The sequence below is a fragment of the Lichenostomus cassidix genome, chromosome 11 (genome assembly GCF_008360975.1).
Source record: "Lichenostomus cassidix isolate B80296 chromosome 11, HeHo_3.0, whole genome shotgun sequence".
Taxonomy (NCBI): domain Eukaryota; kingdom Metazoa; phylum Chordata; class Aves; order Passeriformes; family Meliphagidae; genus Lichenostomus; species Lichenostomus cassidix.
The window spans coordinates 4,700,851-4,728,429 of NC_139492.1; the positions used below are offsets into that span (position 1 = coordinate 4,700,851).

A 27,579-nucleotide genomic window follows, 5' to 3' on the forward strand; every position below is an offset into this window, starting at 1 on the left:
ATCCCTCTGCTTTCTTCAGTGCATAAGAATAAAGAGGCATTCTGTATTTAACTGCAAGTTCGCTACTGATTTAGAGGCTTTACTGTGGGTTAGGACTGAAAAAAATACAATGTATCTGTTGGCATTGTATTTGCCTTGCTTGAGGAGCTGTATTGAAGCCTTAATCAGTGAAACAGAAGAGTGAATTTTTCTATAAAAATATCCTTTGCAATTAGTGCTCACAGAAGTAAAAATAGAAATAATTATATTTTAACAGAAGTTGATGTGTCATATGTATTGAGTATTTTGTGGGACTTGTTGACTTTCTGCAGTTGTCCACAGAACATCCCAAAGGCATATTTAAGGTGCATTAAACAATTACTATTTAGTGTTTATTTTAAAACACTTATGAAAGATAGAGCACAATAGAAGAGAACATTGGCCATTATCTATGGTTTCATTTGAATTATATTCAGTGGAGAGCCTGTAGTTTGTGTTTCCCTTTTCTAGAACAAATTGTCTTTACTTGAGCTAAATGTGCAAGTATGTGCAGTTGAGCATCTGTAGTCATTATGTTTTAATTTGTGGACATTTTTACTTGTGTGTATAAGTTGGGAGCTGCAAACTAGAACTCAGAGATTCACTTGCCCAGTTTTGAGGACAAATATCTCCAATTTTGGTGGTATGAGCACCTGAAGCTTTTAAGGATAGCAGAGAGAAGAGGGATGATTTGAAGTTGTTGAAATATAATAGTGGAAGGGTAGAAATGTTGAAGACTGTGAATAGCTTTACTTTCTTTCCCCTGAGTGAATTCTGTATGTTGTAATACAAGACCAAGTGTATGTTGGGATGAATGAGTAATTCAGAGAACTGTCACATCTCTCTCCCACGCACCAGCCTGTGGAATCCACACTCAGGGACAGTCAGAAATGATCTTGGCTGCAGGGCAGGAGATGCCCAGCTAGTCTGGCACACACACAGTTAAAAATGTTTACTTATTGCTTCAAAGGCATCCCAGTGAACTCTCACACTGCGCTTCCAGTAGACATCATAAAAAGTTACTGTTTGTCAGTGTGCAGACACAAAAGGAAGAAGGCTCAGTAAATAAAACACCACTTCAGTCTTGCAAGTAATTCTCAATATGGTGTTGGTTTATGCACTTGATACTTTCAGGTATGTTCTTCTCGAGTATAACTTCCTTCATAGGTCATACCAAAGCACCTGAAGCTCTTCAGTTCAAAAGATAAAATAGCTATTTATTATTTATTTTAATACCTTGATGCAGCAAGGAAGCACAGTTTTGAGATTTAGAATGACAGCCTGGATGGAGTAAATAACCAACCTTCCCTGGTTGGTTCTAAAAACTGCTTGGTAATGAATGCTAAGGTTAAATTTAGACTTGCACAGTAAGCCTGCTTTATTAACAAATTTCTTTTCAGCAGGTTTTTTTTTTTAACCTTACAGAAGATTTTTTATGATTTTAGATTTTGAGAAAGATTGCAAAATCTTTCTTTTCCTCTCTTATCTCCATACCTCTTATCCACATTCAGACCAAATAATAATTTCTGAGTGCTTTTAATATTCATCAGGTCCACAAGCGAAACCCCACTTCTGATCTTTTTGGACATTTTGTTCCCCCAAACCTCATCCCCTTTCACTCTTGTGGCCTTCCTCCTTGTCCCTGCTTTCATTGCTCTTTCCCCAGGGAGACCTCTCTCTGTCTTGGATATATTTCTTCTAATCTGGGAACTGCTTTTACTCTTCTGGAAATAAAAAACTGTGGAGAACTTAGAAATTCCTCAGCTATGTAAAAATGCAAGCCATGGACTAGAATGCCTTCAATGATGTAACTGATGACATTTGATTCCCAGGGACAGGGAAATGGGGATTTGGTGTACCAGTAATAAAATAAATGGTTTAGGAAATTTCAGCTTTCTTGTGTGGTTTCCTCCAGTCCCTTTTACCTTCAGAGGCACATCCAATATTGCTGAGAAATACCAAAGAGCGAAAAGAAACTTCTTGATGATTCATCCTGAAAAATCTTATCATATTTATAATTCATAATCCCTGAAAGTAAAAATTGCATTCGGGGTTCATGGAATCAGAATTAATAAGAAGGAAATATGTAGCTTTGTATATCTCAAATGAGCACATAGCTCATATGCCTAGGGTAGCATTTTCAATGTACATGTGTATATACACTGAAAAAACCAAAAAATAAATGTGTTCATTAACATGAACAATATTTCATGAAAAGAAGTTTGATTAATTTAATAGTAATATTTTCTAATTTCCTGCTCTTCTGAGAATCACTTTTAAACAGGATATTGATTCTGTTTACAAAAAAGAGCCAGTTTATTAATATAAAATTGGAGCTGTGCCCAGATGGAAATATGTACTCCCTTGCAGCTCTCTACCTTATATTGGAGCTGAATGCTGAGGTTCACCTGCCATCCACAAATAGTGTCTGTCTTATATAGTAAAGGACTTTTGGGACTTCATTTTCTTTTCAATGTTTCTTTCTTTATAGCCTTGGTAGATTTCCTGTAGAGAGTACTGCCTGCTATCTGCTGAGGGGCTGATCCAGTGCATGTTCCATGCCTAGGATGCCAGTAGGGGGTCCAAGGCTGTAATCCAGACCTGTGGAAATCAGCTTGGGCTGTTTCACTGATTTCAGTCCTTGTAGAGTACTTAGAGAGTCCTTGTGCTCTTTTCAAAAGAGATTTGTAGACACCATTCATGTGACATGCATAATTTATTTACAAATATACTTCTTCAATGACTAATTTCTTAGTCACTTTATTTTGCATTTGCTTAACTATGGAGCTGGAAATTTGAGTTTATCTCATGGATGGATGGATGAATGGTTAGTCTGTATGATGTTTATTTTTCAGAGGAACCCTAGTATCTCAGAAAGAGATGTTTAACTCAAGTGTGGAGTGGTGTGCATGTAGTGAACAAAAATATGTCTCCATTCTCCTCTGATATTTGAGCCTTTAAAAAAGCTTATGGTTTTGCTATCTCTCTCTTGACTTGGAACAACTGATCCCAGTTTTGGAGTTATAATTTGTGATAATTTGGATACAAGGGGAAACAGCACAAGAAAGACATGGATCTGCTAGAGGTATCCAGAGGAGGGCATGAAGATGCTGGAGCACATCTGCTCTGGGGCACGGAGACAGGCTGAGGGCTGGGGCTGTTCATCCTGGAGAAGAGAAGGCTCCAGGGAAACCTTATTTTTGGCCTTCCAGTTCCTTAAAGGCGGCTTATAAAAAGGAGTGAGAGGATCTCTTTATGTAGGCAGATAGTGACAGGACAAGGGGCAATGGTTTTAAGCTGAAAGGGCAGGTTTAGACTATATGGTAGGAAGAAATTCTTTACTCAGAGAGTGGTGAAGCACTGGCACAGGTTTTCCAGAGAAGCTGTGGCTGCCCCATCATCCCTTGAAATACTGGATGGGGCTTGCAGCAACCAGGTGTAGTGGAAGGTGTCCCTACCCATGGCAGGGGGCTGGAATGAGATGATCTTTAAGGACCCTTCCAACCAAAATTACTCTATGGCTCTGTGAAACTGCTGGAGGACTAGGGTGTTTCATTGATTCAGTCTGGTTTAGGGAATTTCAGTGAAAAATGCTTAAATATTTTGCACACTGATACCAAAAGAAATTCCCATGTCGCACCACGTGTGGAGCACCTCATGGTGGAGCAGAGGGTTGAACCTGGGTTTCATAGAGCTAAACCCACCACATTAACCTACTTACTTGTTTTCTCTCTGTAAGCTGGCTGATTCATTTGAATTAATTTGAACTTCATTTGAAATATTAACTGATTCACTGGAATGATTTGAATGCGCTGATTTATTCAGAAATATGACCATGAGAAAAGTAAGTAGCAGATCACAACAAATGTACATTAGAAAGAAAGGGAGAGCAAATTCAATCTGCTGTGATGAGTCTGAGTTTAGCTGTATTGGCTGGAGTTTAATTTGAGGAAAAAATTTATCATAAATATGATGGTAGAGCATCTGATAATTTTCTGGTAAATAGCTGGTCATGTACGAAAACCTCTCAGTCTTCCACCCTCACAAATCATTTAAATTCCATCATTCCTTGGGGTTTTGAAATTACTTCCAGCATGTTTAAAAGGGGCTGTTGACTAGAGATGAGTAAGCAACCCTTCTCTTGAGATAAAATAGACTCTTAGGCTGGCAGCCCCTAATTCATTTGTTTTGCTATCAGTCACAGTGGAAGCATCTTTATGTTTTTTGAATCAAAGGTTGTTCATAACAGTGAACCTAAAACCCAGTCATGTGATACCCACAATCATTTGCTTATTAATGTAATTGTTCACTCTGAAAACACTTAATTTTCTCTATTTTTGTAGTTCTGTGGTTATTTTAACAATTGTTGCTTCTGACATCAAAATACTGTGTAAATTAGTCAGTGCATTACTCTGTCCCTCATGTTCAGGCTAGTCCCTACTTCCCTTCAAATCACTAAAAGCCTTCTTACCCAATACCTTTCACTGTGAGGGCTGACAACAAATCCGTTGAGTAATTCCAAGTCCTGATTTTGAGAGAAACATTTTATTTCCCCTAATTACCTTTATTAAAAAATGCACTCAGCCATCCTCTTTTCTTGGAGTAAAGCCCCATTTTCAACCTCTTCATTCCTTGTGCTTTACCCTGTTAGTTTGCAAGCCCTGTGTTCATGAAGACGTTTCACAGCTCTCCTGGAGTTGTAACGATTTGTATTACCTGCTAACCTGTGCTTTTTCCTACTTGTCTTTTGTCTCATTGTCTCTTGGTCCCCAGCTTCAAAACCCATTTTTACATCACATGCAAACCTACTGCGCCTCTTTCTCCTTTGTATTGATCTTAAAGGCTTCCCTCTAATGTGATGATTGTAATAAATGAGACTGTGCAAAGGCTGGGTAGAGAGTGAGGAGTGAAGCAGGCATATCTCCTGTCTCTGGGCTTGATCCATTCAAGTTGGTGAAAAATCTCTTATTGATTTTAGTACAGCAAGGTCAATATTAAATTTCCATGTATCTGTATTTATAACTGCATTTCTGATAGTGAATTTTCCTCCTCCTTGGACAGGAACTATCTTTGCCTGTATTACCACAGCATCTTGGCAACAGAGACAAATCTGGGTTTAGGATCTCATCTCTATTGTAGAGAATTTAGGTTGGAAAAGACCTTTAAGACCCTCAAGTCTGACCGTAACACCAAACCTAACGTTGCTGAGTCCACCACATAAGCATGTCCCTTAACACCATGCCTACCAACAGCAAAGACTGGGAAAGAAAGGGGAAAAGGATTTGGGTGCTACTGATCACCTTGCTGCCACACTGGAACCAGTAATTTGCCCACTCTGTTCAATTTTATAATTCTTTGTTCTGTAGATCAGTGAGGGAGAGCAAACACAATGTTGGGATTTATGGGTCAGGATGCTTGTCTGGGAGGGTGGGAATGAAGTTCCTGTTCTGCTTCAGCAGTGTCACTTTGTGGGTAATCACATCTGGAAACCAAACTGCCAAAGAGATTGAGGTGGCTTTGTGCAAGTGGGATTGAGCAAAAAAAGGTGTAGAATTGAGCAGCAACAGATGCAACCTGATCTCTATTTCTTGGCTGGTGCTGCTCAGCAGTCTCCTTGATGACTCAGTTACATGGTGAAGTCAGCTTTCTGAATCCAAAGAAAAGAAATGCCTTTTATAACAAGGGAAGGTTCTTTCTTGGTAATCTGTTCACAAAGTAGAACATTAACCTGCTGAATATCTTACTCCCTTAATATACATGTCATCTTTCTTAATGTTCAAAGCACAGATTTTACACAGGGAAAATTGGGAGGTCTTGCAGAATAAAAATGAGAACATTTTAGAGCATTAGTTGACTTACAGGGTGAGAACCTCACCCCAAGCATGTGGGTTCAGCTTTTTGTTCTTCCTTGGTTATAATTCTTTTTATATCCATTGAAGATGACCTATTTTTCTAGTTGTAGGATGTGAATCTCTGAAAAATGAACCATTCTTGTCAAATGAACAAGACCTTCCTCTTGTTTTAAAAAGATTCAAAGTATTTGCATTTTCTTTTGGTTGAAATTTATCCTGGCTCTGCCAAGTTCCTTTTGCCTACTGCACTTTTTGCTTACCCAAAGAATTATCTCACCATACCTTGCTGCAGCAGAACATTTTGGTACTTTTCCCACCAATTTTACTTTTGAATTGAATGCCTCACCCTTAGACACGTCCTGCAGGGACAGGTTCCTGCCGTGTCCCCCGTGGTGAGGTCACTGAGTATTGTCCTTCCTCACAGGCTCTTCCTTGTTTTCCTGGTGGTTTTTCATCATGACCCTGCAGAAGAGCTGCTGGCCTCACTGCTACTGTGTGTTTATTTGTTCCTGTATGTGTTAAGAATATTTTCTTTTAATTTCTGTAGCTTCTGTGAGAGGAACTTGGAGTGTGCTTTTAAGTAAAAGATCCTTCTCTGTGACTGAGAGTTTCACAGCTTGCCTGTGCCCTGGCCACTGTACAGTGGACATTGGAATCCTTTCTGTTTTCAAATGGATTTGCACAGTGCATGCAAACTGAATGTGCTCTATTGCAGAGTGGTTTTGGCACTCTTTTTTAGTAATTATATATCATTATCCTGCTATTTAAATGCAACCTGCCTAAACATTTTATTAGCACTTTACTACTTAATTAACAACTATTGCTGAAAACAGTCCCCATACTGAGACTTATTCCACTTAAGCATCCATGCTAATGAAATGTAACTCTCCTTTTGAAGGAATATATGACATTCTGTGGAATGTTTTTTCTTGGTTGGTTCTTGAAAGTGAGCTACTTATTTAGTGCTGAGTATCTGAAATTATTTAAAACAGTATCTGCTAATGCTTTCTGCATAAAAATTGAATAATTATATAAATAAAATTCTCCACAGTAATTCACATTCTTATCTGGATGAAGAGCCTTCATACAACACGCCACTAAAGTCTAAAGTGTTCAGATTTTTCTGTTGCTAAATCAACACTTGTGTTAGCCTGGTAGTGCCACTACATGTGTAATTTCCTTTGGTCTCTGACTCTCCTGGTGTGTTCCATAGGTTCCAAGCAGTGTAGAATGGTGTGACCTGGAGATGTCATTTCTAAGGGATGGACACACAGAAAGCCAAAAAGGTGTTTGTGTTTGGGAGAAAAGTTAAAGAATTTCCTATTTGTAAATGTATTTATTTAAAAAGATAATTTTTGATGGAGGAGTGATAGATATATAAAATAATGCTCTCGAGAGAGTTCTGGAGCTCTGCAGGATTTCTAGGTGTTAATGTTATTATAATGATGGAAGATTACTTAGAGCCTTCTGCATACTAGAAAGATGTGTCGTGATTTTCTTCTATAAACTGCAAGCTTAATAATGCACACTGACAATCTTTTACATTCCTCTTTCTTTAGGAATCTCAGATGGAGGAATTGAGCAGCATGCATAGGGAATTTGCTTTCAAAACTGAAGTTCTGCAGGACTTGGTTCTCTTCTCACACTTGTGTAGGCCAAGTGCAACCCAAGACAGAATCCTTCACAGTAAGTGACATTGGTTTCTCATATTCTTTGGTCATAGGTCTGTATTTCCACTCTGTAAGATCCTGGAGGGGAATACAGTGTTTGAAGAGAAAATCTTCTTCCTACTCCTGTGTTCTTCTGTGGGACATTGCCTACTTTCAGGTGTCATAGATTTTGGTCAACCATTTGAGCTCAGTTGGCTCAAATTTATCTCCTTTAGCTTGGATCTGTCTGTGTAATTTGCAGCCCCTGCCACAGTTAACTCCTGGCAGAAAGAGGGATGAAGGATGGGGTGAAAGTCTTTCTTACAACTCCAGTAGGATTTGGAAGGCCTTGTCTCTTAATGCCATAGGTGATGGTTTTGTCTAAACTTTGGGCTTAGACTTTATGAGGGCCATTAGATGGGAGGAAAGTCTTTCACAGATCTGTGAAGGGATGCTTACTGTGAGTATTTCCTCCCTAGAAATATTAGATGTCTGTTCAAACTAATTCTTATCTCTGCCATTTCACAGCCCAGGCTTAAGCAGGGCAGGACAAACTAACATTAAATGGATGATACTGGCTGTGAGTTGAGTTCCTGGAGAAGATGGCTTAGGCCATGGAGGTCAGTGAGACCAGATGTGTAAAAAAATCTCTTTTGTGAAGGCATTTGTAGGCTGGAGCAGCGTGAGGACAGCAGAGCGTGCTGTCTTCAGCCTTTAACTGGAAACTCTATCTGTTCCCCGATGGGGGCAAGCTGTAAATTCACTGCTGGTCTATAATTACATTTAACTAACACTCTAAAGGTAATTACTGGAGTCTTTTTCCCCCTCTCCTTTCCCCTCCTCCACAGGTGTCCAACGTGGTTATTTACACCTGTGAAGAGTGAGTAAGAAAGTAGGTATAAAATGCTGTCATTCTGGTTTGGCAGTGTTTAACAACCTTGTAAACGAGTGTTCAAATCTTCAGGTGGAAGATTGGGTACTCTTTCAAATATTTTTTTTTTAATCCTCACTTTTTTATGCTCTTTTTCCATCCTGAATAGAGTACCTAGAGTGATCATGTACAGTGATGCTTCAGTGGGCAGTTTTTTAAGAGGGGTTAATTTAAAAATTATATAGGAAATCTTGTGATTTCATCAACCACTCCACAAGAACACTGTGAAGCAAAGTAGCTTGCACAGATACTCCTTTGGGAATAGGACTGATGAGTTGAACTGTATTTTCATTAGGAAAATGTACTCCTTTTTATATCTGTACAAGTATTACATATTATCAATTGAAATACTCTCATGAAACCCTGTGGCACTCAGCCTTGCCAGGGTTATCCCTTGGTTTTTGGTCAGAGTAAGGATTGTAGGACTGACTGCACAGTTACATGTTCATGAACCTCTTTCTTATCAGTTTGCTGTTTGCTATTTTCTTAAGCTTTTGTCCTAATTTAAAATTTGAGAAACTCTGCGAAGCTGGAAGAAAATTGAGATGGTTGCCTCTACTAGTGGATAAAAAATTCCAGTAATGTTTTGCATTTTTATGGTGCGGTTTCATTCTGTTGGTAAGAAAAGTGTTCTCTGAGTGAGGGTTAAATGCATTCTTGACACTTGATTCCCTCCCCTGCCTGCTGACTCACCATTTCATTGGCACACAGCCATGGTACAGTTGTGGAGTGTGTTTACCAAGTGCTTGACTCACAAATGAAGAGCTGTTGGATTTTCTCATACTTGAAATGGTTGGGAAAAGTTCTAGCCTTTCAAGTCAGCCATATTGTAGCCTGTTCCTTTAAAGCTCAGTTTTAACCTTTGAATATATTTTTATATGGAAAGCATTTATTTAAAAAGCATCATTTAGAAGGAGACTGTGTCTTTGTGTTCTAACTAGTTATAGCCATGTATGGAAGATGAATCCTACCAGGTCTAACATGCTTTGGGATATTCCTTTCCAACTGGCATCACATTATTATCCAGGAAAATAAGTCTGCTACATCCTGCTACATGTAAATACATGAAGAATAAAATGTGCTGTTTTTCTGGTCTGATGAAGGCAGCTGCTGGGGATGGGGTGGGTGTTACAAGCACCATGTCTGGGGCTTGTCCTCAGAAATGAAGGGAGGATTTGGGTCAAGCAGTCACCAGCTCTGGACCCCACATTCCAACCAGTGGGATGCTGCTCCTCTGACCTTTGCCGTTGGAGCAGGAGCATCCCTTGGCAGTGCAGCCAGCAGGAGTTTGGAGTTGTTGCTCATTTTTAGTCTAATGGGCAAAAAGGAGACTTGAAGGGAATTGTTTGCCAGAGTCTGAGCCCCTGGCGAAGTTGCTGCAGCTGCATGCAAAATAAAAAAGTGAGAGGTTAAAATAATGCATATCTTGAATAATGGGAAGAGTTATGGGAACAGTTTTATGTGAATTCCTGTATTCATTTAATGAAAGCAAATACCTCAGAGCCGGGTGGGCAGCATATGGAAGGACAGCAGTAGGAAATTGCTGATCCTTTTGGAGTAATAGACAGTGTAGTACTTATTTACACAGATATATCAGAAACACATTTCTGGATGACTGTGAATAACTTATTTCTAGATGATAGTAATTAACTCGGTTCTAACAAGTCAAGATTGCTGCTTAGTGTTTAAATAATTTTTCATTCTAGAAACTCCAGTGTTAGATGCAGCTTTTTTTCTCACAGCTTAAGAAGCAGCAGCAGTTCAAGAGCCCTTGTTTCAAACATGATTCGTTGCCGCAAAGAGTATTTTCACTTTTCTCTTTACAGTTATTCACCAATATGTGAACACTGGTCTATGACCAATGTATAAAATCAGTTTCACAGATGTTGTGTTATACAGTCATCCAGAATCCAAGTTGATAAATGTGACTGAAGAGTTGAGGAAGGTTAAAACACAGCAGGGCATGACTTTCTACTAACAGGACTTAGCAGTAACATTGAAAATGTTGAATTGTCTACAAAATTTCATAGACACTGCTGTTCAATTCTGAACTAATGGAACCCTTCCTCCAGTGCTAATTATATATTTCTCATCAAAGCACATTATCTTTTGAAGAGATGGCTACAAGATATTCCTGTACGATGACTGTGAAGGAGTTTGCTGTGGTATCCATCAGACTCTGGGGTTTCTGTAGAAACAAGTGAAGTCAGGAGGAGGATCTCCATTAATGCTGGTGGCTTTTGGCTTAAATCCATGGGGATTGTTCAAAATGAAAATTACCTTCTTGCTCCCCTACTTCTCTTACTCTTGCCTGTTACAGATAAAAATTACTGAGTCAAACCAGATGGACTTAATAATTGGAATTTAACAAAGTTTTTAACAGTTCAGTTTTTATTATATATCTGTAATGAGCAAATTTGTAAAACCAAGGAAAGAGTATAAATTAAAGCAAAGTGGTGCTAACACAGTTCAAATGGTTTGAATTCTAGAGGGGGCTGTTAGGCTGGTTTTCTTAGTAATCTGAAACTCTCCATGCTATGACTGGAGATTGGTTTTCAGGTTAAGTTAGAGTTGTGAAGAGATGCATTACGTTTGATTAAACTTTACTTCTGAGGGTGTTTCATGACAAATAAGATATCCAAGGAGAGGTGAATTCCTGAAGTTAATAAGTCCAGAACCTCACCCTGGCTTTTTCCTTTGTGACCAAACCAAACTTCTGATAATTGATTTGCTTTGAACTCCCCCAGTGTTTAAAATTGTGTCTTTCTGGTTTTCTTCACATGCTTTCATTTGCTGTTCATTTCTTTCAGAACCTCTGCTTGTTCTTGCCACATGCAGTATCTTTTCTGTTATTCAAAATTAGAAGTGGCATATCTAAGTGTATGTTGAGATTTGACCTGTTTTTATACCTTAATTTGGATTATTACCTTCCTGTTCTTTTATACATGCAATTACTTCTTTATATCTACTTAACAGGTTCCTCTTCCATGTAAATTGTATATTAATTTGCTGCAACAGGGACTGACATTTGAAATACCTTAAATACCCCCAATATTTGGATGGAGTTTTTAATTTTGAAGAATTTTTGCTTTCTTTGAAAAATGAGTTATTTAAAATAAAAGTCATATGTTGACAATCTATGTTAATACCCAAACTTACCAATAAAACTGTTAGACAGGAAAGGTGTCACACCTGTTCATCATGTGCACATTGGTCCCAGTCCAGTGGAAGCTACAATAAGTTCATTCCTGACAAGAGTCACCTTAATAAATAATTTGATTTTTTTGATAGTGAGCAAGACTAAATTGCTCAATCCTCTGCTCCAAATAGCTGACCATGGTTTTTACTAACAGTGTCTGTCCGTTTAAAGCCAACCAATATAATTGCTAGAAAATGATTGTTTCCTTTGAGTGAAGTGTAGGTTGTTTTTTCAGACCTTGTTGTATAGCTGGGTTGGCTAACCCTGGCTCTCTGTAAAAATATCCTTCCTTTCCTGCCCCAGGCAGAAGTAATTTACAGTTACTCTTCTAATCATGGGAGATACATGACTGGAAACAGCATTTGTGGATGCTGCAGACAAAGGATCCCCTGGTACACAAGAGCCCCTGGCAGGAATGTTGTCTGGAGCCATGCAGAGGGACCAGGCTGGCTCTGGGCTGAATCTTGGCCCCCCTGGCAAACATCACTTCAAAATCAAATTCCCTCATGTGGAGCTGAAATCCTGCATGGAGCAGCTGGTTCTGGGCAGGAATGTTTCAGGTGATGTGCACATGTCAAATAGTGGAAGTGATAACAGTGGAGGTGGTGTCCTAGAAATGCTTTTGTGAGACAGTTCTTGGTGGTTTTCTTGGATTTGATCAAGGAATGGTAATTGAAATGGATCAAAATTGATTGCACAGGGTTCTTATGGTGGTGTGTCTTAGTGCCCTGGGTTTTGCCATTTGGAAAAAAAAGAATTCTCTTTTGAAAAGCCCGTTGTGTGCCTGGTCTCTTTGGAGAGGCAGGAGCCCATGAACAGCATTATCATATATAATGGCTACCACTTACCACATTCATTCTGATTATGTAAAACTGAAAATCACTGCATTGAAATGACGTTTCAATGTTTTTATTCAAAGCAGCTTCTCACAATGTATAAATACTGCATATTAACACACATGAAAAATACAACTTCTAAGGCACCCAGAAATGTGTCCATACACTAGTTACAGGACCATCAACAAATAAATTGTGTACAATTTGATCTAGACAGTCAATATTTGATATATCAGAAGATACAAGTCCCTCAGTACTGTACCAGTTTCAGAAAATATTTACAACACTGTGATATAGGGGTGCCTGTACCCTTATAATATTATAATATGTACTCATTGTTACAAATATTAGAAACTGTTTTAGTCTGTTCCATGGCATTCTGACAAAATAACTTAAGGGCCTAATTTGCAAAGTTCTACAATTAATTATTTGTGCAAGTTCTGAAAATAAATTTACACTGACATAACTTGTGAATTTTTGGTTCTTTGCTTCATCTCAGAGGTTTGGTAATAAGCCTTACCAATAGACATGCCATCCCAGCTGAACATCACTCCTTTCCCAATAGCTCAGTGGATACATCTTTTCCCCCTTCCACCTTACATGGATGAGAACGCAGTGTTTGAAGCAGAAAGAGACTATTTCATCTTCGGTACAAATGTCAAACTAGTTCACTGGCAAAGGAACTAATGCTTTGTTAGAAGAATGCAATTCTTTGGTCCTTTGTTTTTATGGAAGGCATAATATTTTTATTCACTAAAAATTGAAATCCTGTCTGTGAGCAAGCAAGCTAGTGAATGACTTTCAGTGTAGTATTTAAAATAGCAGTAAAGAGATTTAATATGGCTTAAAACATACGGTTAATTGGGCAGACACAGATAACACATCGAGGATACCGAGTACCCAAATGTACTATGATAAGATTGTCTGTAAGTCTCTTATGTAAACTTCTTTAGTGTCTCCTAAAGAGTGCTGGCTTTAGCCAGATTTGACTTTTATAGACCCAGCCACACAAAGCCTGAGATTAAACTACCATGGTTGGGAGCACAAATGCACAGTTTATATATAACAAAGCCCATGCTGACAAGTCTACCTATGTTGTTCAGAAGAAACAACCCGTATTATCCTTTTCACAAGAAAAACTTAAGGCCCTGTACTCTGATTTGCTAACTTTCTTACAGCAATTATTTGGGGAAGTCCTTAGTGCTACATAAGCAATTATGCAGCTTTAAAGATTTCTTGTACCTAATGGTAAGGCTTATTCACAAATGCAATACATTTATAAATTATATTTAAAACTGTAAAGGCTGGCAAAATAATTAAAAAACCCAAAACCAAAAATAAAACAAACCCCAACCAAAATTGTCTGTTCATCCCTAACATTAAAAGAGCATTTCATTCTAATGAAAAACTATTGGCACAAAACCATTATATTATAGATTAAAAGAACAGTTCAGAGTAGTGAAAAAGATTGCCTAAAACGCATACCCTAACCTACCACAGAAATATAAAAGTTTATATTTTGAAAATATATACTGTATTAAAGTTTGTAAGCTTATTTATTTAAACAGAAATGTACTGAAATAGTAAACTAAGCAACACTTATCTACAGCAAAAATATACATGCAGGACAACACAAAATAAATTGCTTACCTTTAATATCTACAAATGCAAAACTGTAGATTTTTAAAGATTGTACAAAACAATTTACACAAGAATAAAATAACATACTTAAACAACAAATTGCATTTTTAATCTTAAATACTGTGAATATTAGTAAAGGTACCCAGACTAATATGTACAGTACATCTAGATATCTGAATACCTAGTAAGGATAGAAACACAAGAGAAAATTGAGATTCTGATATTTAAATACTGGAAAAGAAGCTTTCAACTTTGTTACTACTCTTTTTTGAAGGGAAAATAGATTCCGTGAAAACTAGATTGTAACTGTATAGATATGAATAATTAAAAATGTTAACTATGGTTAGCGCTTGCTTTAATGGAAAAATAATTATAGAAAATGTATTTCAACCATTCCTTTGTCATAAAAAATGCTAAGATACAGATATCTGAAAATTCAGATGAAATGGTACAGTTTAAAAGATCCAACAACATGATTCTTCTCCATTTGCAAATCTCGTTCGGAACGCATTCCTTCACATTGCTGAGCAATCTTGCTATATTTATCTACAAAAACTAAGCATAGTAGTGAAACAAACTTCCTAATATCTTATTAACACATGACTAGGAGTTATGGCTCTCTGGACGGGAATAAAGGAAGTTGAGGAATCGTGGTACTTTCCATTGCCTTTTTTCTTTTTTCTGAAGGTATATGCTGGAGGCCTGATTGTGCAAACACGTGTGTGTGAGTGGTTTTTTCACTTGGGGAATCCCTCTTTTTCCAGGTGACTCTGTGTGCACCTGCCATGCTGGGGGCCTTGATCCAACATGCCCTGCAGCACTGCTGGCAGGTTGTGGACAAAAGCAAGGATTGGTGTAAAATAAATGGTGCATCCATCACTTCAAATAGCTATTGAAAGGGTTCTCTTTCAGTCATTTTAAAATAAGCGAACTGTTTTAGATGTTTATTTTAAAAAACATTTTAAACAGGCTAATTAGAAGCCAGATTCTGTCTTTTTAATGAAGAATTTCCATGAGAACTTCTGCATTTTAGGGTAATGATTTCCTTAAAATTCAGTGGTACAATTAGGACATAAAAACAGTGCTTCTAATTAATTGTGGAAAAGGTAATGTTACATTAACGTGTTGAAGGCTACTGTTTACTGTAATCACCTGTTTGTTAACTTTACAAAGGCTTTGTTGAAACTCTTTATGGAAATACTAAGAGGGAGAAAGCTGAGCAGCCTGATTTGCAGAGGTTTAAACCATAATAAGTCACTGAGCTCAAGGATGGAGAGCAAGTGCACAAATCACGAAGCAAACAAATGTGCAAAGCTTCTGCTTCAAGAGGTTTCAATTTGGGCATACTATAATGGCAGGTGAAGTCTCAGAGCGTGCTCCTGTCATTTCCACATGAACTGCCCCTAGCAGGAAAGAACTGAGAGAGATCCAGTGTTCAGAAGTCAGTCAGTGTCACTGAACAGTACTGGGATCACATTCGAAAAGAGCAGATTGGATTTGCCTTGTTTATTGGGGACTGCTTTTATGGATAGCCATAAGTTCTTGTAACAGGTGGTGGGGTGGCCAGATGTGGAGAGCTGGGAAAAGCAAAACAAAACCTCTGCCTCCACTTAGTTCAATGCCTAGCACCTTGTATAAACTGCTGGCCCACACCCAAAGGCCTCCAGAGCAGAAATTATCTCACACCTGAGGAATCAGGCAACTAGACTAAGGCTCATAAGGATTTGCTTTTAGACTTCAGACTGAAAGGGGTGTTTAAACCTGAAAAACAGTACGATGCCACGGAACGGCACCACTCACCCTGTTACTGATATCCGGCTAACAGGAATATAGTAAACTTAAATAAAGCATCTGGTTGGCGAGCCCTTCAGTGCTCCTCAAGAAGGCAGAAAGTGAAGAGAGACTTAAGGGGGACTCACTGTGTCAGAATCCACTTTTTTCTCTTAACCCTGGCAAATGAATCTGATTCATACATTTTTTGTACAATTTTACACATAGAGGAGCATGCATGTGGCTGTTTCGTTTACTGCCCACAATGTTCTGTGGGTTTTCTATATATTCTTTATTTTTCTACTCAGTTTGCTGCTAAAAATGTGTTTGCATTCTCATGTGATGCCATTAATTCACTCAAGGGAAATATGAAAATAAGATTTGTGATCAATAAACAGCTGAATATGAACACAAAATAAATAAGTTAAATAAATTCAACAAAGAAAAAAATTCTAGTAGTTTTTGTAAACTAACTTTACATATTATACATATAAATTATCAGATTTTTCCATTAAACTGTTAGAACTTAGAAAAAAATAATTAACATATTCCTAACATATGGTTTTTGGGTCTACGAAAGGTCATGCTGACCCAGATTTTAGACTGAGCCCTCTCTGTCAGCCCAGATGTGCTGCAACAGCAAGAATAAGTTAAGAAGGACAGACAAAATAAACCCTTACAGGTGGGTGAGCCTTGCTGGGCCTCAGTGGTGCTTCTCAGCACGTGGAATGTAGAGTTGGATGTGGATGAGCAATGTGAAAGATGCAGCCTCTGCACAGGTTGTGTGCACTGAACGCCTGCCCACGTCTTGGTTACACAAAATCAAACCGGCTACAAGCAGCTGTGGAGCTCACAAGGAAATCCACACAGCCACAGGCATTGGGATCACTGTCACAAATTCCTCACTGATGCATTGCCTCTGCTTCTCAAACACGGTCATGTCTGACTCTGGTCACAACTGGAGCAATTTCTCTTTAAGTTAGGCCGAGACATCAGACTTCATAAATTTTGTCTTGCAAGTAGCTGAATAATGAATCCAGTCCTTTGGAAGAACTCCACAGCTGTTTTAACATCTGACACTCTTTCTCGTTCACATCTTCAAGTCCAGATTTCAGGAAGCTCCGCACGAGACATTTGGACTCTTCCAGTACCTAAAGCCAAAATACGACTCAGTATTTTATTTTGAATCTGAAAAGATTACTACAGATAGTGGTGTGACCAGTGTTTTTAGACTACTGATGCTGTTTTACAATCTACCTAACTCCTTCGGGCACAGAAACTACATTTGATTTATAGCCACAACTCCACTTGCTGATAGTCAGCATCTTTAAGAATTGAGGTTGATGGGTTAGTGCCAAGTTTTTAAAAGAATGAGGGATTCTGAAGTACCTTAGTTTATTGAAGGTCTGCCATGAAGCACAAGAAGGAGCTGAACTCCCTCACATTGAAATGAAAACGTGTGAGGGACAATATACCTGCTACCTGTTTTCTGGAAGGTGGCCTTCAAGGTTAGACATGGAAACCCAAAAGTGGATGTCCATCTTCTTTAACAATTTTCCCTCATGTATTTTTTCCTTATCAAAACAGAAATTAACAGACAAGGGCTTTTATTGCAAGTCCCTTTTTAAGCCTATTTATTTATATTTTTATAAAAGTGAAATATTTTGTAAAAGAATGGTGCTGAGCAAAACAAGCACCCTCTGACTGTGTTCTGGAGTTACATTTACTTGGCCGATACAACAAATCACCTGAGATCTTTGCAATAGAAAGCCCAACCTCAAGCCCTTGGTAATTGTAGCAAGTTCTGAAAGGCACCAACTGCAGGTCCATGGTTGCTCCCATAGTTCAGCTCATTTTTCCCAGACCCATTTTTAAGCACATTGGGATTGATGCCTTTAATATTTGTTTTGAAATACACAACACCAGTATGTATATCACAAGGAACTCAACTCGTCAAATGCATTAATAATTCCTAAGTTAGTGATTTTCTGAGGGCAGAAGATTTCATATAACTAATACAGTGTTCTGTGGTATGGGAGGTGCATTCCCTTCACTCAGCTTTGTCAACACCTTCATGTTAAGCCCAGTTACTACCTATTGTAGGTTTCAACACTGCTCTTGCAAAGAAGTCTCTGTCTTTAACTCAAGTAGAAGATGTTAATAGCAAATCAAAGGGCCTGTGTATTTTTTGTTGTCTCTTTGTGAACAAGTCTTTGAAAGGTTTAACTCTTTGTCCACAAGTCAGCACCCATCTTCCTAAGGGATCTCAACAAAATTTCATTGACAGCCAATACCAGTGAAGGAAAGAAGAATTCACAGGAAGGCCCAGAGGTTTTGCCAAATCAAATAATACACATTATATCAGCATTATCAAATAAAATTCTGCTATGTTTTCAGAGAGTTTCATTCCCAATGTCTTCTGTGAGATCTAATCTACACTTTGTTTAATTAAAAATCTCTTGTGTCTCTCTCTACCTCCTTTTACAACAGATCTTTTAAATGAAACTGAGAGATGCTGAGACAGTTTCAGGCATAGGAAATATATATCAAGAAACGATAACAATTTTCACTTTAATTATTGCAGTTTTATTGCAGCCAGTATCGCTTTCTTCACGGCATGTTTTTTAAAGAAGGATGTTCCCAGAATAGGAGTATATCTGCCTGAAGGGAAAAAACCCTAGGAAGTAAAGATAGGAAAGGATTTTCTTTCAACTTTTGTGTACACAAAAGGAAAGTTATAATACACTGTGATCAGACTGTGTTCAAATGCCTCTTGTCTGGATCTCACCTCTCCTTCACAGCAGAGCTTAGCTGGCACTATCCTACCCTTCTGGGGTGCTGTGTAGAACATTCTGCAGCAGCAGAAACTGTGCAGGTGCAGAAAAGAAGGCAGACTCAGCTGAAACATGGTAGGCCAGGACAAAGTGAAAGGCAAATCTGTTTTCTTAAGGAGCCTACAGAGGTTTCCCAGTACAGTTGTATAGTTTCAGACTGCCACAACTTCTTGAAGGAAACCTGTGCTAAAATCTCTTTTCAAAATCTGGGGCAAGGAGGTGGCACTCATACTGAATAAATGTAAAGATGGGGCAAGGAAATAACCTGCCCAGTCCCTGAAAAATGAGAAACATCACAAGCTCACTGATCTCCATCCAGGTTTTCTGATGGCAGCCTTCTTTCACAGGTATGGTTGTGGAAACTGAAGGCCCACATGTGATGAGCCTTGGGAGCACACCTTACCTCATTAAATGTCATTTAATGAAGGAGTTTGATTTCTTACCACTGCACTGCAGGATGCCATTTCTTTCACTCGTAGCATCACTTCTTGGCTAAATGTTGTTGGCCAAAATACTTGTGACACCAGTCCTCTGCTGCAGGCTTCCTGTGCTGTCAGCTTTCTCCCACAGAACAACATTTCATTTGCCTGTGAAACCAAAAGATTCTGGTAATCTTGGGTTATAATTCCCTTAAATTTTTCTCATACTTGCCTGCTATTTTTATGATTAAATTACAAATGTTCTTCTGTATCTTTCCATACTGCAAAATACTTTAAAAGGAGTTTCAGTAGCTATTTAAGGATTGTGCAGGTGGCCAGAGCACAGCATGGGTTTCATTTAAGAGAAATGTGCTGGCATGCATGGTGAATCTGTATTGCTGATATTACAAGACTAACTGTCAGTAGTACTGTGTTGAGAGTCATGGATCCCAGTAGGAAATATTTGTGGGGCAAATTCTGTTTTATTATACTGGTAAAAGCTGATCAGTCTTACTGGAGTCATTGTGGATTATCTTTAAAGACCAGACAGCTGTATCTGGCTGTGTTTCTGCCCACTCCTACCACAATGCAGGCAACTACTCTGCAAGGTTATTCTGCTACTGTGTTTTTTCACTTTTCTACCATGACATTGACAATCTTTGCTTTTTCAACCTGCATCCAATCTTTCTTGTGCACAGCAGGTGTTGTATATTGAATTCTGAGGTTATTTTATGATAAGAAATTCGTAGTGATTAGATTAGAACTTTCCACAGATTTCATTTCCATTAAAGACAATTAAGAAAACTGTTTACTTTTTAAAGAGAGAAAGAAGGACAGGAATTTATGAAAGGTTTGTCAGCAATTTGAGGTGGAAAACCTTACCAGTGCAACACCCAGAATTTGTGGGAATGTGTATGATGAGCAGCCAGCTGGAGTGAGTCGGATTGTTGCATATGGTGTCTGAAACCAAGCCTTCTCACTTGCCCAAACGATATCACAGAGTGGTAAAATAGAAGCTCCTAACCCCAGAGCAGGGCCGTTGATAGCAACCACAATTGGCTTCTTAAATTGAATAAAAGCTTTTACAAAATCCCTAAAATAAAAAATAAAAGGAAGATCTTGAATACAGAAGTAACACTTACATAAATACCCAACTTAAAAGTACTTAATCTGAAAACAAATTAGAACCACAGAAGAACACAATAAATGCCCAGTTTTATGAAGTCAGAACTGCAAGATACTTTCTAGTTTGCACATGGTTTATTTATTTTATTGCACAATTTATTTAATTTTAGTTATTTAATCTTTCTGAGTACCTGGGTTATTGCATAGTTTTGTGTATGTTGTACATGACCTGATTAAGTGGATTGCACTGACTGTTGTACTTTTTGTAGACTTTTTGGTTTGGTTTAGTTTTACTTCTGGACCAGTTGCTCATGAGTTTGTACACACAGCACTTCGTGGTTTGCTCCATAGTGGCTGGGATGGACCTGGTTTGGCTACTGAAGAAAAATTGTAGTGTGAAAGACAGGACACTCATAGGTGGATTGCTGAATATTTATTTTTGTCAAAAACTTCTCTCAAGATCCTGTGTCAAAGGTTACTGCAAGTCCCATGAGTGGATTGAGAGATTGTCAATATTCATGGCACACCAGCAGAAAGAACAAGACGTGCAAAGGGAAGTCAGAGAGAGAAATGTTTGAATAGGGTGAATGATCTGTTGAGTCTTCATTGCAAAAGTCTTCAGCAAAGCCATTACAAAGCAGATGCCCTTGCCTGACTACCCCAGTAAATGTGAGAAGAAATAACGGGGAAGTTAAATGTCATTGGATTCATCTGGATGAACAAACTAGAATATGTTAAATTCTGTGCAATGAGATCTATTAAATAAGTTACCTACCAGCAACTGTGGAAAGACATCTGTTGAATGGAACAGCTTTTACACCAATTAGGAAGAAGCAAGAGTGTAATTGTGGGCAAATTATGGGCTCCAGCAGCTCAGTGCACAGCAGGTATATGGAAGCAAACGAGATGCTCAGTTACTTTAGAAAAAAAGACATGGATAAATCAAATTCCAAGCAAAAGAGGAGATTCTGTCTCTGCACTGGGTATTTATTAGATCCAGAGTGCATCTTTGCTGACAGATTTTAGGAAAGAACATTTTGTCAAATGTGCCCTTTGAGGAGTTGCTGCTCTCCCACTGAGGACAAAAGGATCTAGGCTTCTGTACCTGAGCACAGGTGGGCCTTGCAGGTTAGACAGCCCACGTTGAAACTGGGCTGAAGTGCAGGGGCACTGGCTGTATTTTAAATGAGGACAAAGAATCTGAGATGACCCAGCATTAAATTTTCAATTCATACATTCTGGTTTTCAAGCCGTCTTAGTAAGGAGTTAATTTTTGACCATGGGAAAATAGAGAAGTGATACAGCTCTGTTCACAGTAATAAACCAGGAGATCACTGTCAAGACAAAGACAGTGAAATAAGGAATACGTTGTTTTTGTCTGTTCAAGACCATTTCTGTCTAGAGGAGAGCAGGGTTAGGGGGAGTTGTAGTTCATTTTCGTTGCAGAAACAATGCTGTTCCCTTATCTCATTATTTCTTTGGTTGTTTATGACTTAGTAATGACTGTGGATCACTGCACGTCATTAATCCCAGAATTTTGAGAACCTCGGTAGTTATGTATGCCTTCCAAGTAGGACTATAGTTGGGAATAGGGATGTGATGAATGATAGGTAAAAAGAAAGCAAACTAAGGATAAATGGTGGCAGTAAATCTGAGGACTATGTGGAGGCAGATAAAAACAGTGTTGTGGAGAAAAGCAGGAATCATGGTGATAAATGGGACTGGAAGTGAATATGGAAAAGCAATTAGGGATGTGGAGAGGAAACAGATAATGGGGAGGAAGAACAAAGCAGAACACATTAATAGAGGGGAAGGGTTGAAGGAAATCTTCATGAGTGAGCAAGGAAGGGAGGATCTGGAGATGGGGAGAGAGTAGAACATAACATTGAGAAGGCACAACAAGCCTCTGTCATGAGGGAAGAATGGGGAGCACAGAGGATGGTAAAATGGATGGGTATGGAACATGCCACCTATAGGATGGAGTGGAAGGCTACAATATTGGGAGATTATGAGGGGAGCAAATGCCTGCCTTTGGTGTCCAGAAGTTGCAGTGACCAGCACTCCACAGATCTTTGTTTCCTCTTTGATATGTTGTTTCAGTTGGTTCTGTACCCTGGACCTGGCACATTTCCATGTCTCCAAACCGTAAGTTCACACATGGACTTTCTGGGCTATAAGATCCTTGTTTCAATTCAAAGCAGTCTTTGAAAATTATTTCAGATTGTAGCTGTTGTTGCACAGTAGTTCCTGATGCTCAAAGATAGGAAAAAGGGTCTTCAGAAGGCTTCTGGTTTTGCTAGAGGATATCTGGGAATCTGACCATCGAATACACCATGGGATGCTCAGACACCTCTGCACTGTTTCAGGCTCTTGCTCCTGGGCAGGGCTTGTAAGTACCTCCAGGGCTATAAAGAAGCTGAGCATGTAAATTTGTCCTTGTGTGTTTTCTTCTGAGCACAGCCAGAATGTTGTGGCTTGGGTCACACAGCTCTGCCCAGCTGATGGTGTGAGCCTGATGCTGGGAATGCCTTCCAGTGAGTGTGTGGATCCCAGGGCTCTGCAGGCAGCCTGCCTGCCTTTTCCCTGCTCCAGGAGGGTGTGGGGATGGTGGCAGCTCAGGCTGGTGCATCTGTCATTGATCTGTGATGGATCTGTGAGCAGTGACTGCTGAGGAGCTGCAGTGCCACACATCTGTTCATTGCAAACCCTGCTGGCAGTGGCTGAGGACACAGCACCAATGAATAAACCATTCATGGGAGAGGAGATTGGTGGGGATTGAAACTTCAGTTGTGACTTGTGACTGGTGTACGAGATCCACACTTGGGGAACTGGAAACACATGGTAACCAAGATTTCAATTTCATTTTGATATAAGTCTCACAATGTAAAGCAGTGGAGGCAGAGGTCCGTGAATGTGTTTTAGGACGTCCAAACTGAGAAGGGACATTGAAAAAGTGATGGACATTTTTTTCTTCTCCTATTACAGTGTATTTTCCATGAGTTGAGTCCTTTGTTCACAGAAAGCACAGAGAGTGCTAAATGGAAAACGTAGGGTATTGTTTCCAGAAGTACAATAAAAATCTATTTTCAGTGGGCCTGAAGCCGACATTCTTGACAAGGAGCAGTACATTGTACCAGTATTTCAAGAGTGTTCTCTGAGTCCAAGAGTGGAAAAACAGTATCACAATCTGGCTTATACTCATTTAAATGTTGAATTGATAAGTATACCTGTATATCAGATGTGTGCAAATAAATGTAAACATATATAACAATACCTAACTGCACAGTTTTTACAAGTATAATACTAAATGTGTATCTTTTGGTGGACTGTAAGTGTGCCTTTCAGACAAGAATAGTGATTTTCTTCCCTCACTTGTTTTTTTGGTTCCACATTGTTTAAAAACCTCTCACATCTAAAAATTAAAATTAGGATGTGTCCTTCAAAGGGTTTCTCTTTTAAAAAATATCACTCATGATATTCAAGCATAGCTAGGGTCTTATAAACAGATTGTAACTTATTACATTTAGGAAGTATGTTTTAAATGCTTTCAAAATAATTGCTACTTTGAGAATTTCAAAAGGTTTAAACCAAGAATCCAAACTGATCTGCAGTAGTTGTAACCAAGATAATTGGTGGTTAATATATGTTGTGTAATAACTAAACCTGATCTTATGTTATACTAATAAATCCCAAGTAGAGATCTATTGTTAAAAAAATTCTTAATATTCCTTCATAGAATTGTGGCATAAAGTTTTAAAGCTCTCAGAAGAGTAATATTTATTTGTAGGAAATGGAGGGCGAAAAAAAAAGGGACCAAATCCTCTCCTGATACAGACTGGTGAAATACCATTGGCTTTAGTGGAACAATGTTGATTTATACTGGAAAATCTACCTTGTGGATAATGGAATATTTGGTGATGTGTTGTGCAGATTGATTTGCAGACTGCATGTCATAAACCCTGGAATTCTATTAAGGTGATGTGATATATATATATAAGGAAAGTCACATTTTAGTTACAAAAATAAAACTACATTTACATATATATTAAGTAATTTAAATTTAAGAAGAAGAGTGGAGACCCTTCTAGTAAGGTTCTGAAATACAGTGGCAGACTGCTATTTCAATAGAATATGAGTAAGCCGTGGATTCCCATTTGGACTGAAATTCATTAAAATGATGAACATTAAAACAAGTAAAAGATCTGCCTTTCAGGAACCACTTTAGAACATGAAGCAATACTGAATTTGGAAAAACAACAACGAAGTTGTATTTGAATTTGGAGGAATGATTTGAAATATTAAATACAGAGATTGGAATAAAACAAATCCCTATAGATATTAGCACTGGAATAAATGTGCTTTCTTTTCTGATACAGAAAGGTCCAAGTTTCTTTTTGCTAAACAAATTTGCAGGACTATAATTAGAATGCAATCAACATTTAAATATACAACATTTTTGGACCTGATAAATATCTTTATAATCACACACTGCATTTCATAATTTAGAGATCATAGGTAAGCTTGGGTCACCTTATAGCTTCTGCAATCCTAGTGCTTTCCTTTCTTCTGTCATTGGATAACCTGCCAATTAAATATGAGTAATCTAGGCCACTACAGAATACACTTCCCACTGCGCTGAGAAGTAAGAGTTTACTGTCATCAGCTGATGCATTGCACAATGCTCTCCGAACTTCCTTCATGATCTGTGGATAAAGAAAAGTAAACAATTCGACATGCATGCCGTGGCAATATCATTTCCCTACTTTTACAAACCTTATTGATTTTGAGAGACTTCAATTTTGGGCACTATTAATACTTACATCAATTATATATAATTTTAATATACTTCAAATGATAACACTGAGAGTTTGCAAATTATTTTGTATTTGGCAGTGCTTTGTTGATGTTTTACTAATTCAAAGAGGTTTTAGGACTTGGCTGTTCTTTGTTGTATGGGAAATTCTACCCGGCTTAAGCTATCTGATTGCAATTTCAAATTTCAAATATCACATTTTTATTTTCATGGTGTACATTCAGTGTACATCACTGTATCCTGGGGAACATGTTTATCACAGCGAAAGCCTATTATTAACCTCAACAGCCTGTAAGCAAAATCTGTAAACCCCAGTTTTCAGTTCTTCAACTACTCTGGTTTATATGACTTCAACCAGAGCAAAGCAGGACCAGAGGACATCATAAACATCAACATGACAAATATATTATTCATTTTCTGTGGTCAGCGACATTTTTACAGCTTACAAAAGTTAAAGCAAAAAAGTCCCTTGAAAAAGAGACATTTTGACTCTGTTTTACAACTGGATCAAGCTATTAATTGCACCATAAATCAAACCTAATCAAAATCTGTAAAGAATTGAGCTGCTGGTATTGTAGGAAAATGGCCTTTCACCTGAGCAGAGAATTGTTTTCTAAGGATTTTTAAAAGAAAATATTATTTCATAAACTTCTGATGGGTGGCTTCTTGTTTGGTCACAATTGAACATGGGTTTGTGAGCTGTAACTCATTTCAGCCCCCTCTTCTCTATAATGATTTGCTCCTCACTGCAAGGACCATGATTTCATCTAGTGTGACACCTCCTCCTTAATCATACCCACATGTCAAAGTATTTCCTATGGACAGGGTCCTGCTGACTCGAATTTTTCTCTTTTGCACTGAAAGATTTGCTGTTGGTGTAAATTTAGGTAAGAGAGAGCTAAATGTGACTGAGGATTTAAATAGAGTTTCCATGTGAGAGAAACTCAAGATTTTCAGCCTGTGATTATTTCTGTTCACTACTTTCTGTTTCCAAGACTTCTTTAGATCTCTAAAGTGCCTTGTTTAAGAAATGTCCCTAAACACTGAAGTTTTGTTGATGCCACCCTAGGTAGTTTTTTAATAGAAATCCTGTGGATTGTGCTGCTTTCCCTATGGGTTTGTGTGAAGATGAGTATCACTGGCTGCTGGAACTGGGCATGAGAGAGCAGGTGGTGAACTTTTAGATGCTTCACTTCTACAAGAGCACTTCAGAACGCCTGTAATTCTGAGTGTGTGACAGTGGGTGGAAGTGAAGTAATTAAAAGCTGCAGAATTTGGAAGTGTATTTGAAATTCTTATGCAGGTACAAAAATGTCATCAGCAATTTTAGGAGCACTGTTTATTCTGAGAGTCTCAGAGGCTGCCTCAGACCTCAGCTGGAAGAAACACAGCAACACGGCATATATAATGGGGAAACAAAGGGGAAAAGCCCCTAAAACCTCTGTTCAATGTTAAAAGAGAAACTTGAGAATGTGGTAGATATTAAAATTATGAAAGATATGTATTTTGATTTTCCTAGTTCCACATGAATGCAACGTTGTCCTCTTAACTCACTTTAAAAGATCTCACAAACTGCTCTTTCTTAGGGTGAATGTATAAATAATAGTATCAGGGAATACCAGTTAAACATTTTTTCTGTCCAGTGAGGAATGTTTCATTAAATATGATGCCATGACACTCCATTCAGCAAGTTTCTTTATTATTACCCCTTCCTCCAGTGGTATTTGTCTATGTACCACCTCTTTGCTGTTACCAGTGCTTTCCTTCACACACACCATTACTGTTACAAACCTGCCTCTTTTTTTCTCACCCCTCACTGACCTGGATGACTAAAGCCAGCTAAAAGCCATCCAAATTTTTGAGCAGAGGTTACACTTGTAGGAAAAAACAGTATTCTGCCACCACTGTTTTTCCAGTGTTCTGGAAAGGATGACATTGAAAGTCTGTTATTATGAATCAATTTCTCAGATATGGTTAAAAGTGGGAAGGCTTTGCTTACTATTTTTGAGCAGGCGGGGAAATTTAGCTCCCCTGCTCCACTAGTTTCTATCAAAAGAAACCAGGAAACCATTATGTATCAGCATTTTCAGGCTCCACAATTTTGTTTTCTTTCTAAACAGCTCTAAGTTTGTCATTAACTTTATCATCCAAAGGTGCTTGGAGGCTCATTGGAATCCAGCATTTCCAGCCAAGTCAATTCTCACTCCCTTGGTCTGTGCCATGGTTCCTTTGCTGGTGCAACCCAAAATTCCCTGGGTCCCCTTGTCACTCAGCCTGGTTACAGCCACTGCTGCTCACTGCTGCTTCCGGGAGCCTTGGCTTTCCCCATGGGTTATCTGGGGATGGACATTTCTCTACAGCTATTTTTATGATTACAGGAAAACTACAAACAGGAAAGTAATGATAAAAGAACTGGTTTGTCTGCAGGGCTGCAGAACTGTGTATTAAATTTCGGTGCTGTAAATATAATTTTAGTTCAGAGCTGCTCTCTG

At 38.4% G+C, this 27,579-nt stretch overlaps 1 protein-coding gene and 1 long non-coding RNA gene across 3 annotated transcripts in view; one reads left to right on the forward strand and one right to left on the reverse strand.

The window, feature by feature from the left end:
• Positions 1-27,579, forward strand: part of LOC146432098 (uncharacterized) — a 64,648-nt gene that overhangs the window by 23,986 nt on the left and 13,083 nt on the right. For both annotated transcript variants that reach the window (XR_014854483.1, XR_014854482.1), the window contains exon 2: positions 7,430-7,556. This is a non-coding gene — a long non-coding RNA (uncharacterized LOC146432098). The remainder of the gene's footprint in view (positions 1-7,429; positions 7,557-27,579) is intronic.
• Positions 12,543-27,579, reverse strand: part of CDYL2 (chromodomain Y like 2) — a 58,971-nt gene continuing 43,934 nt past the window's right edge. The window contains exons 4-7 of the mRNA XM_085071480.1: positions 24,805-24,977; positions 20,032-20,242; positions 19,174-19,317; positions 12,543-17,047 (exon numbers count right to left, since the gene is read on the reverse strand). Coding sequence (XP_084927606.1) covers positions 16,889-17,047; positions 19,174-19,317; positions 20,032-20,242; positions 24,805-24,977 — 687 coding nt within the window. The 3' untranslated portion in view covers positions 12,543-16,888. The remainder of the gene's footprint in view (positions 17,048-19,173; positions 19,318-20,031; positions 20,243-24,804; positions 24,978-27,579) is intronic.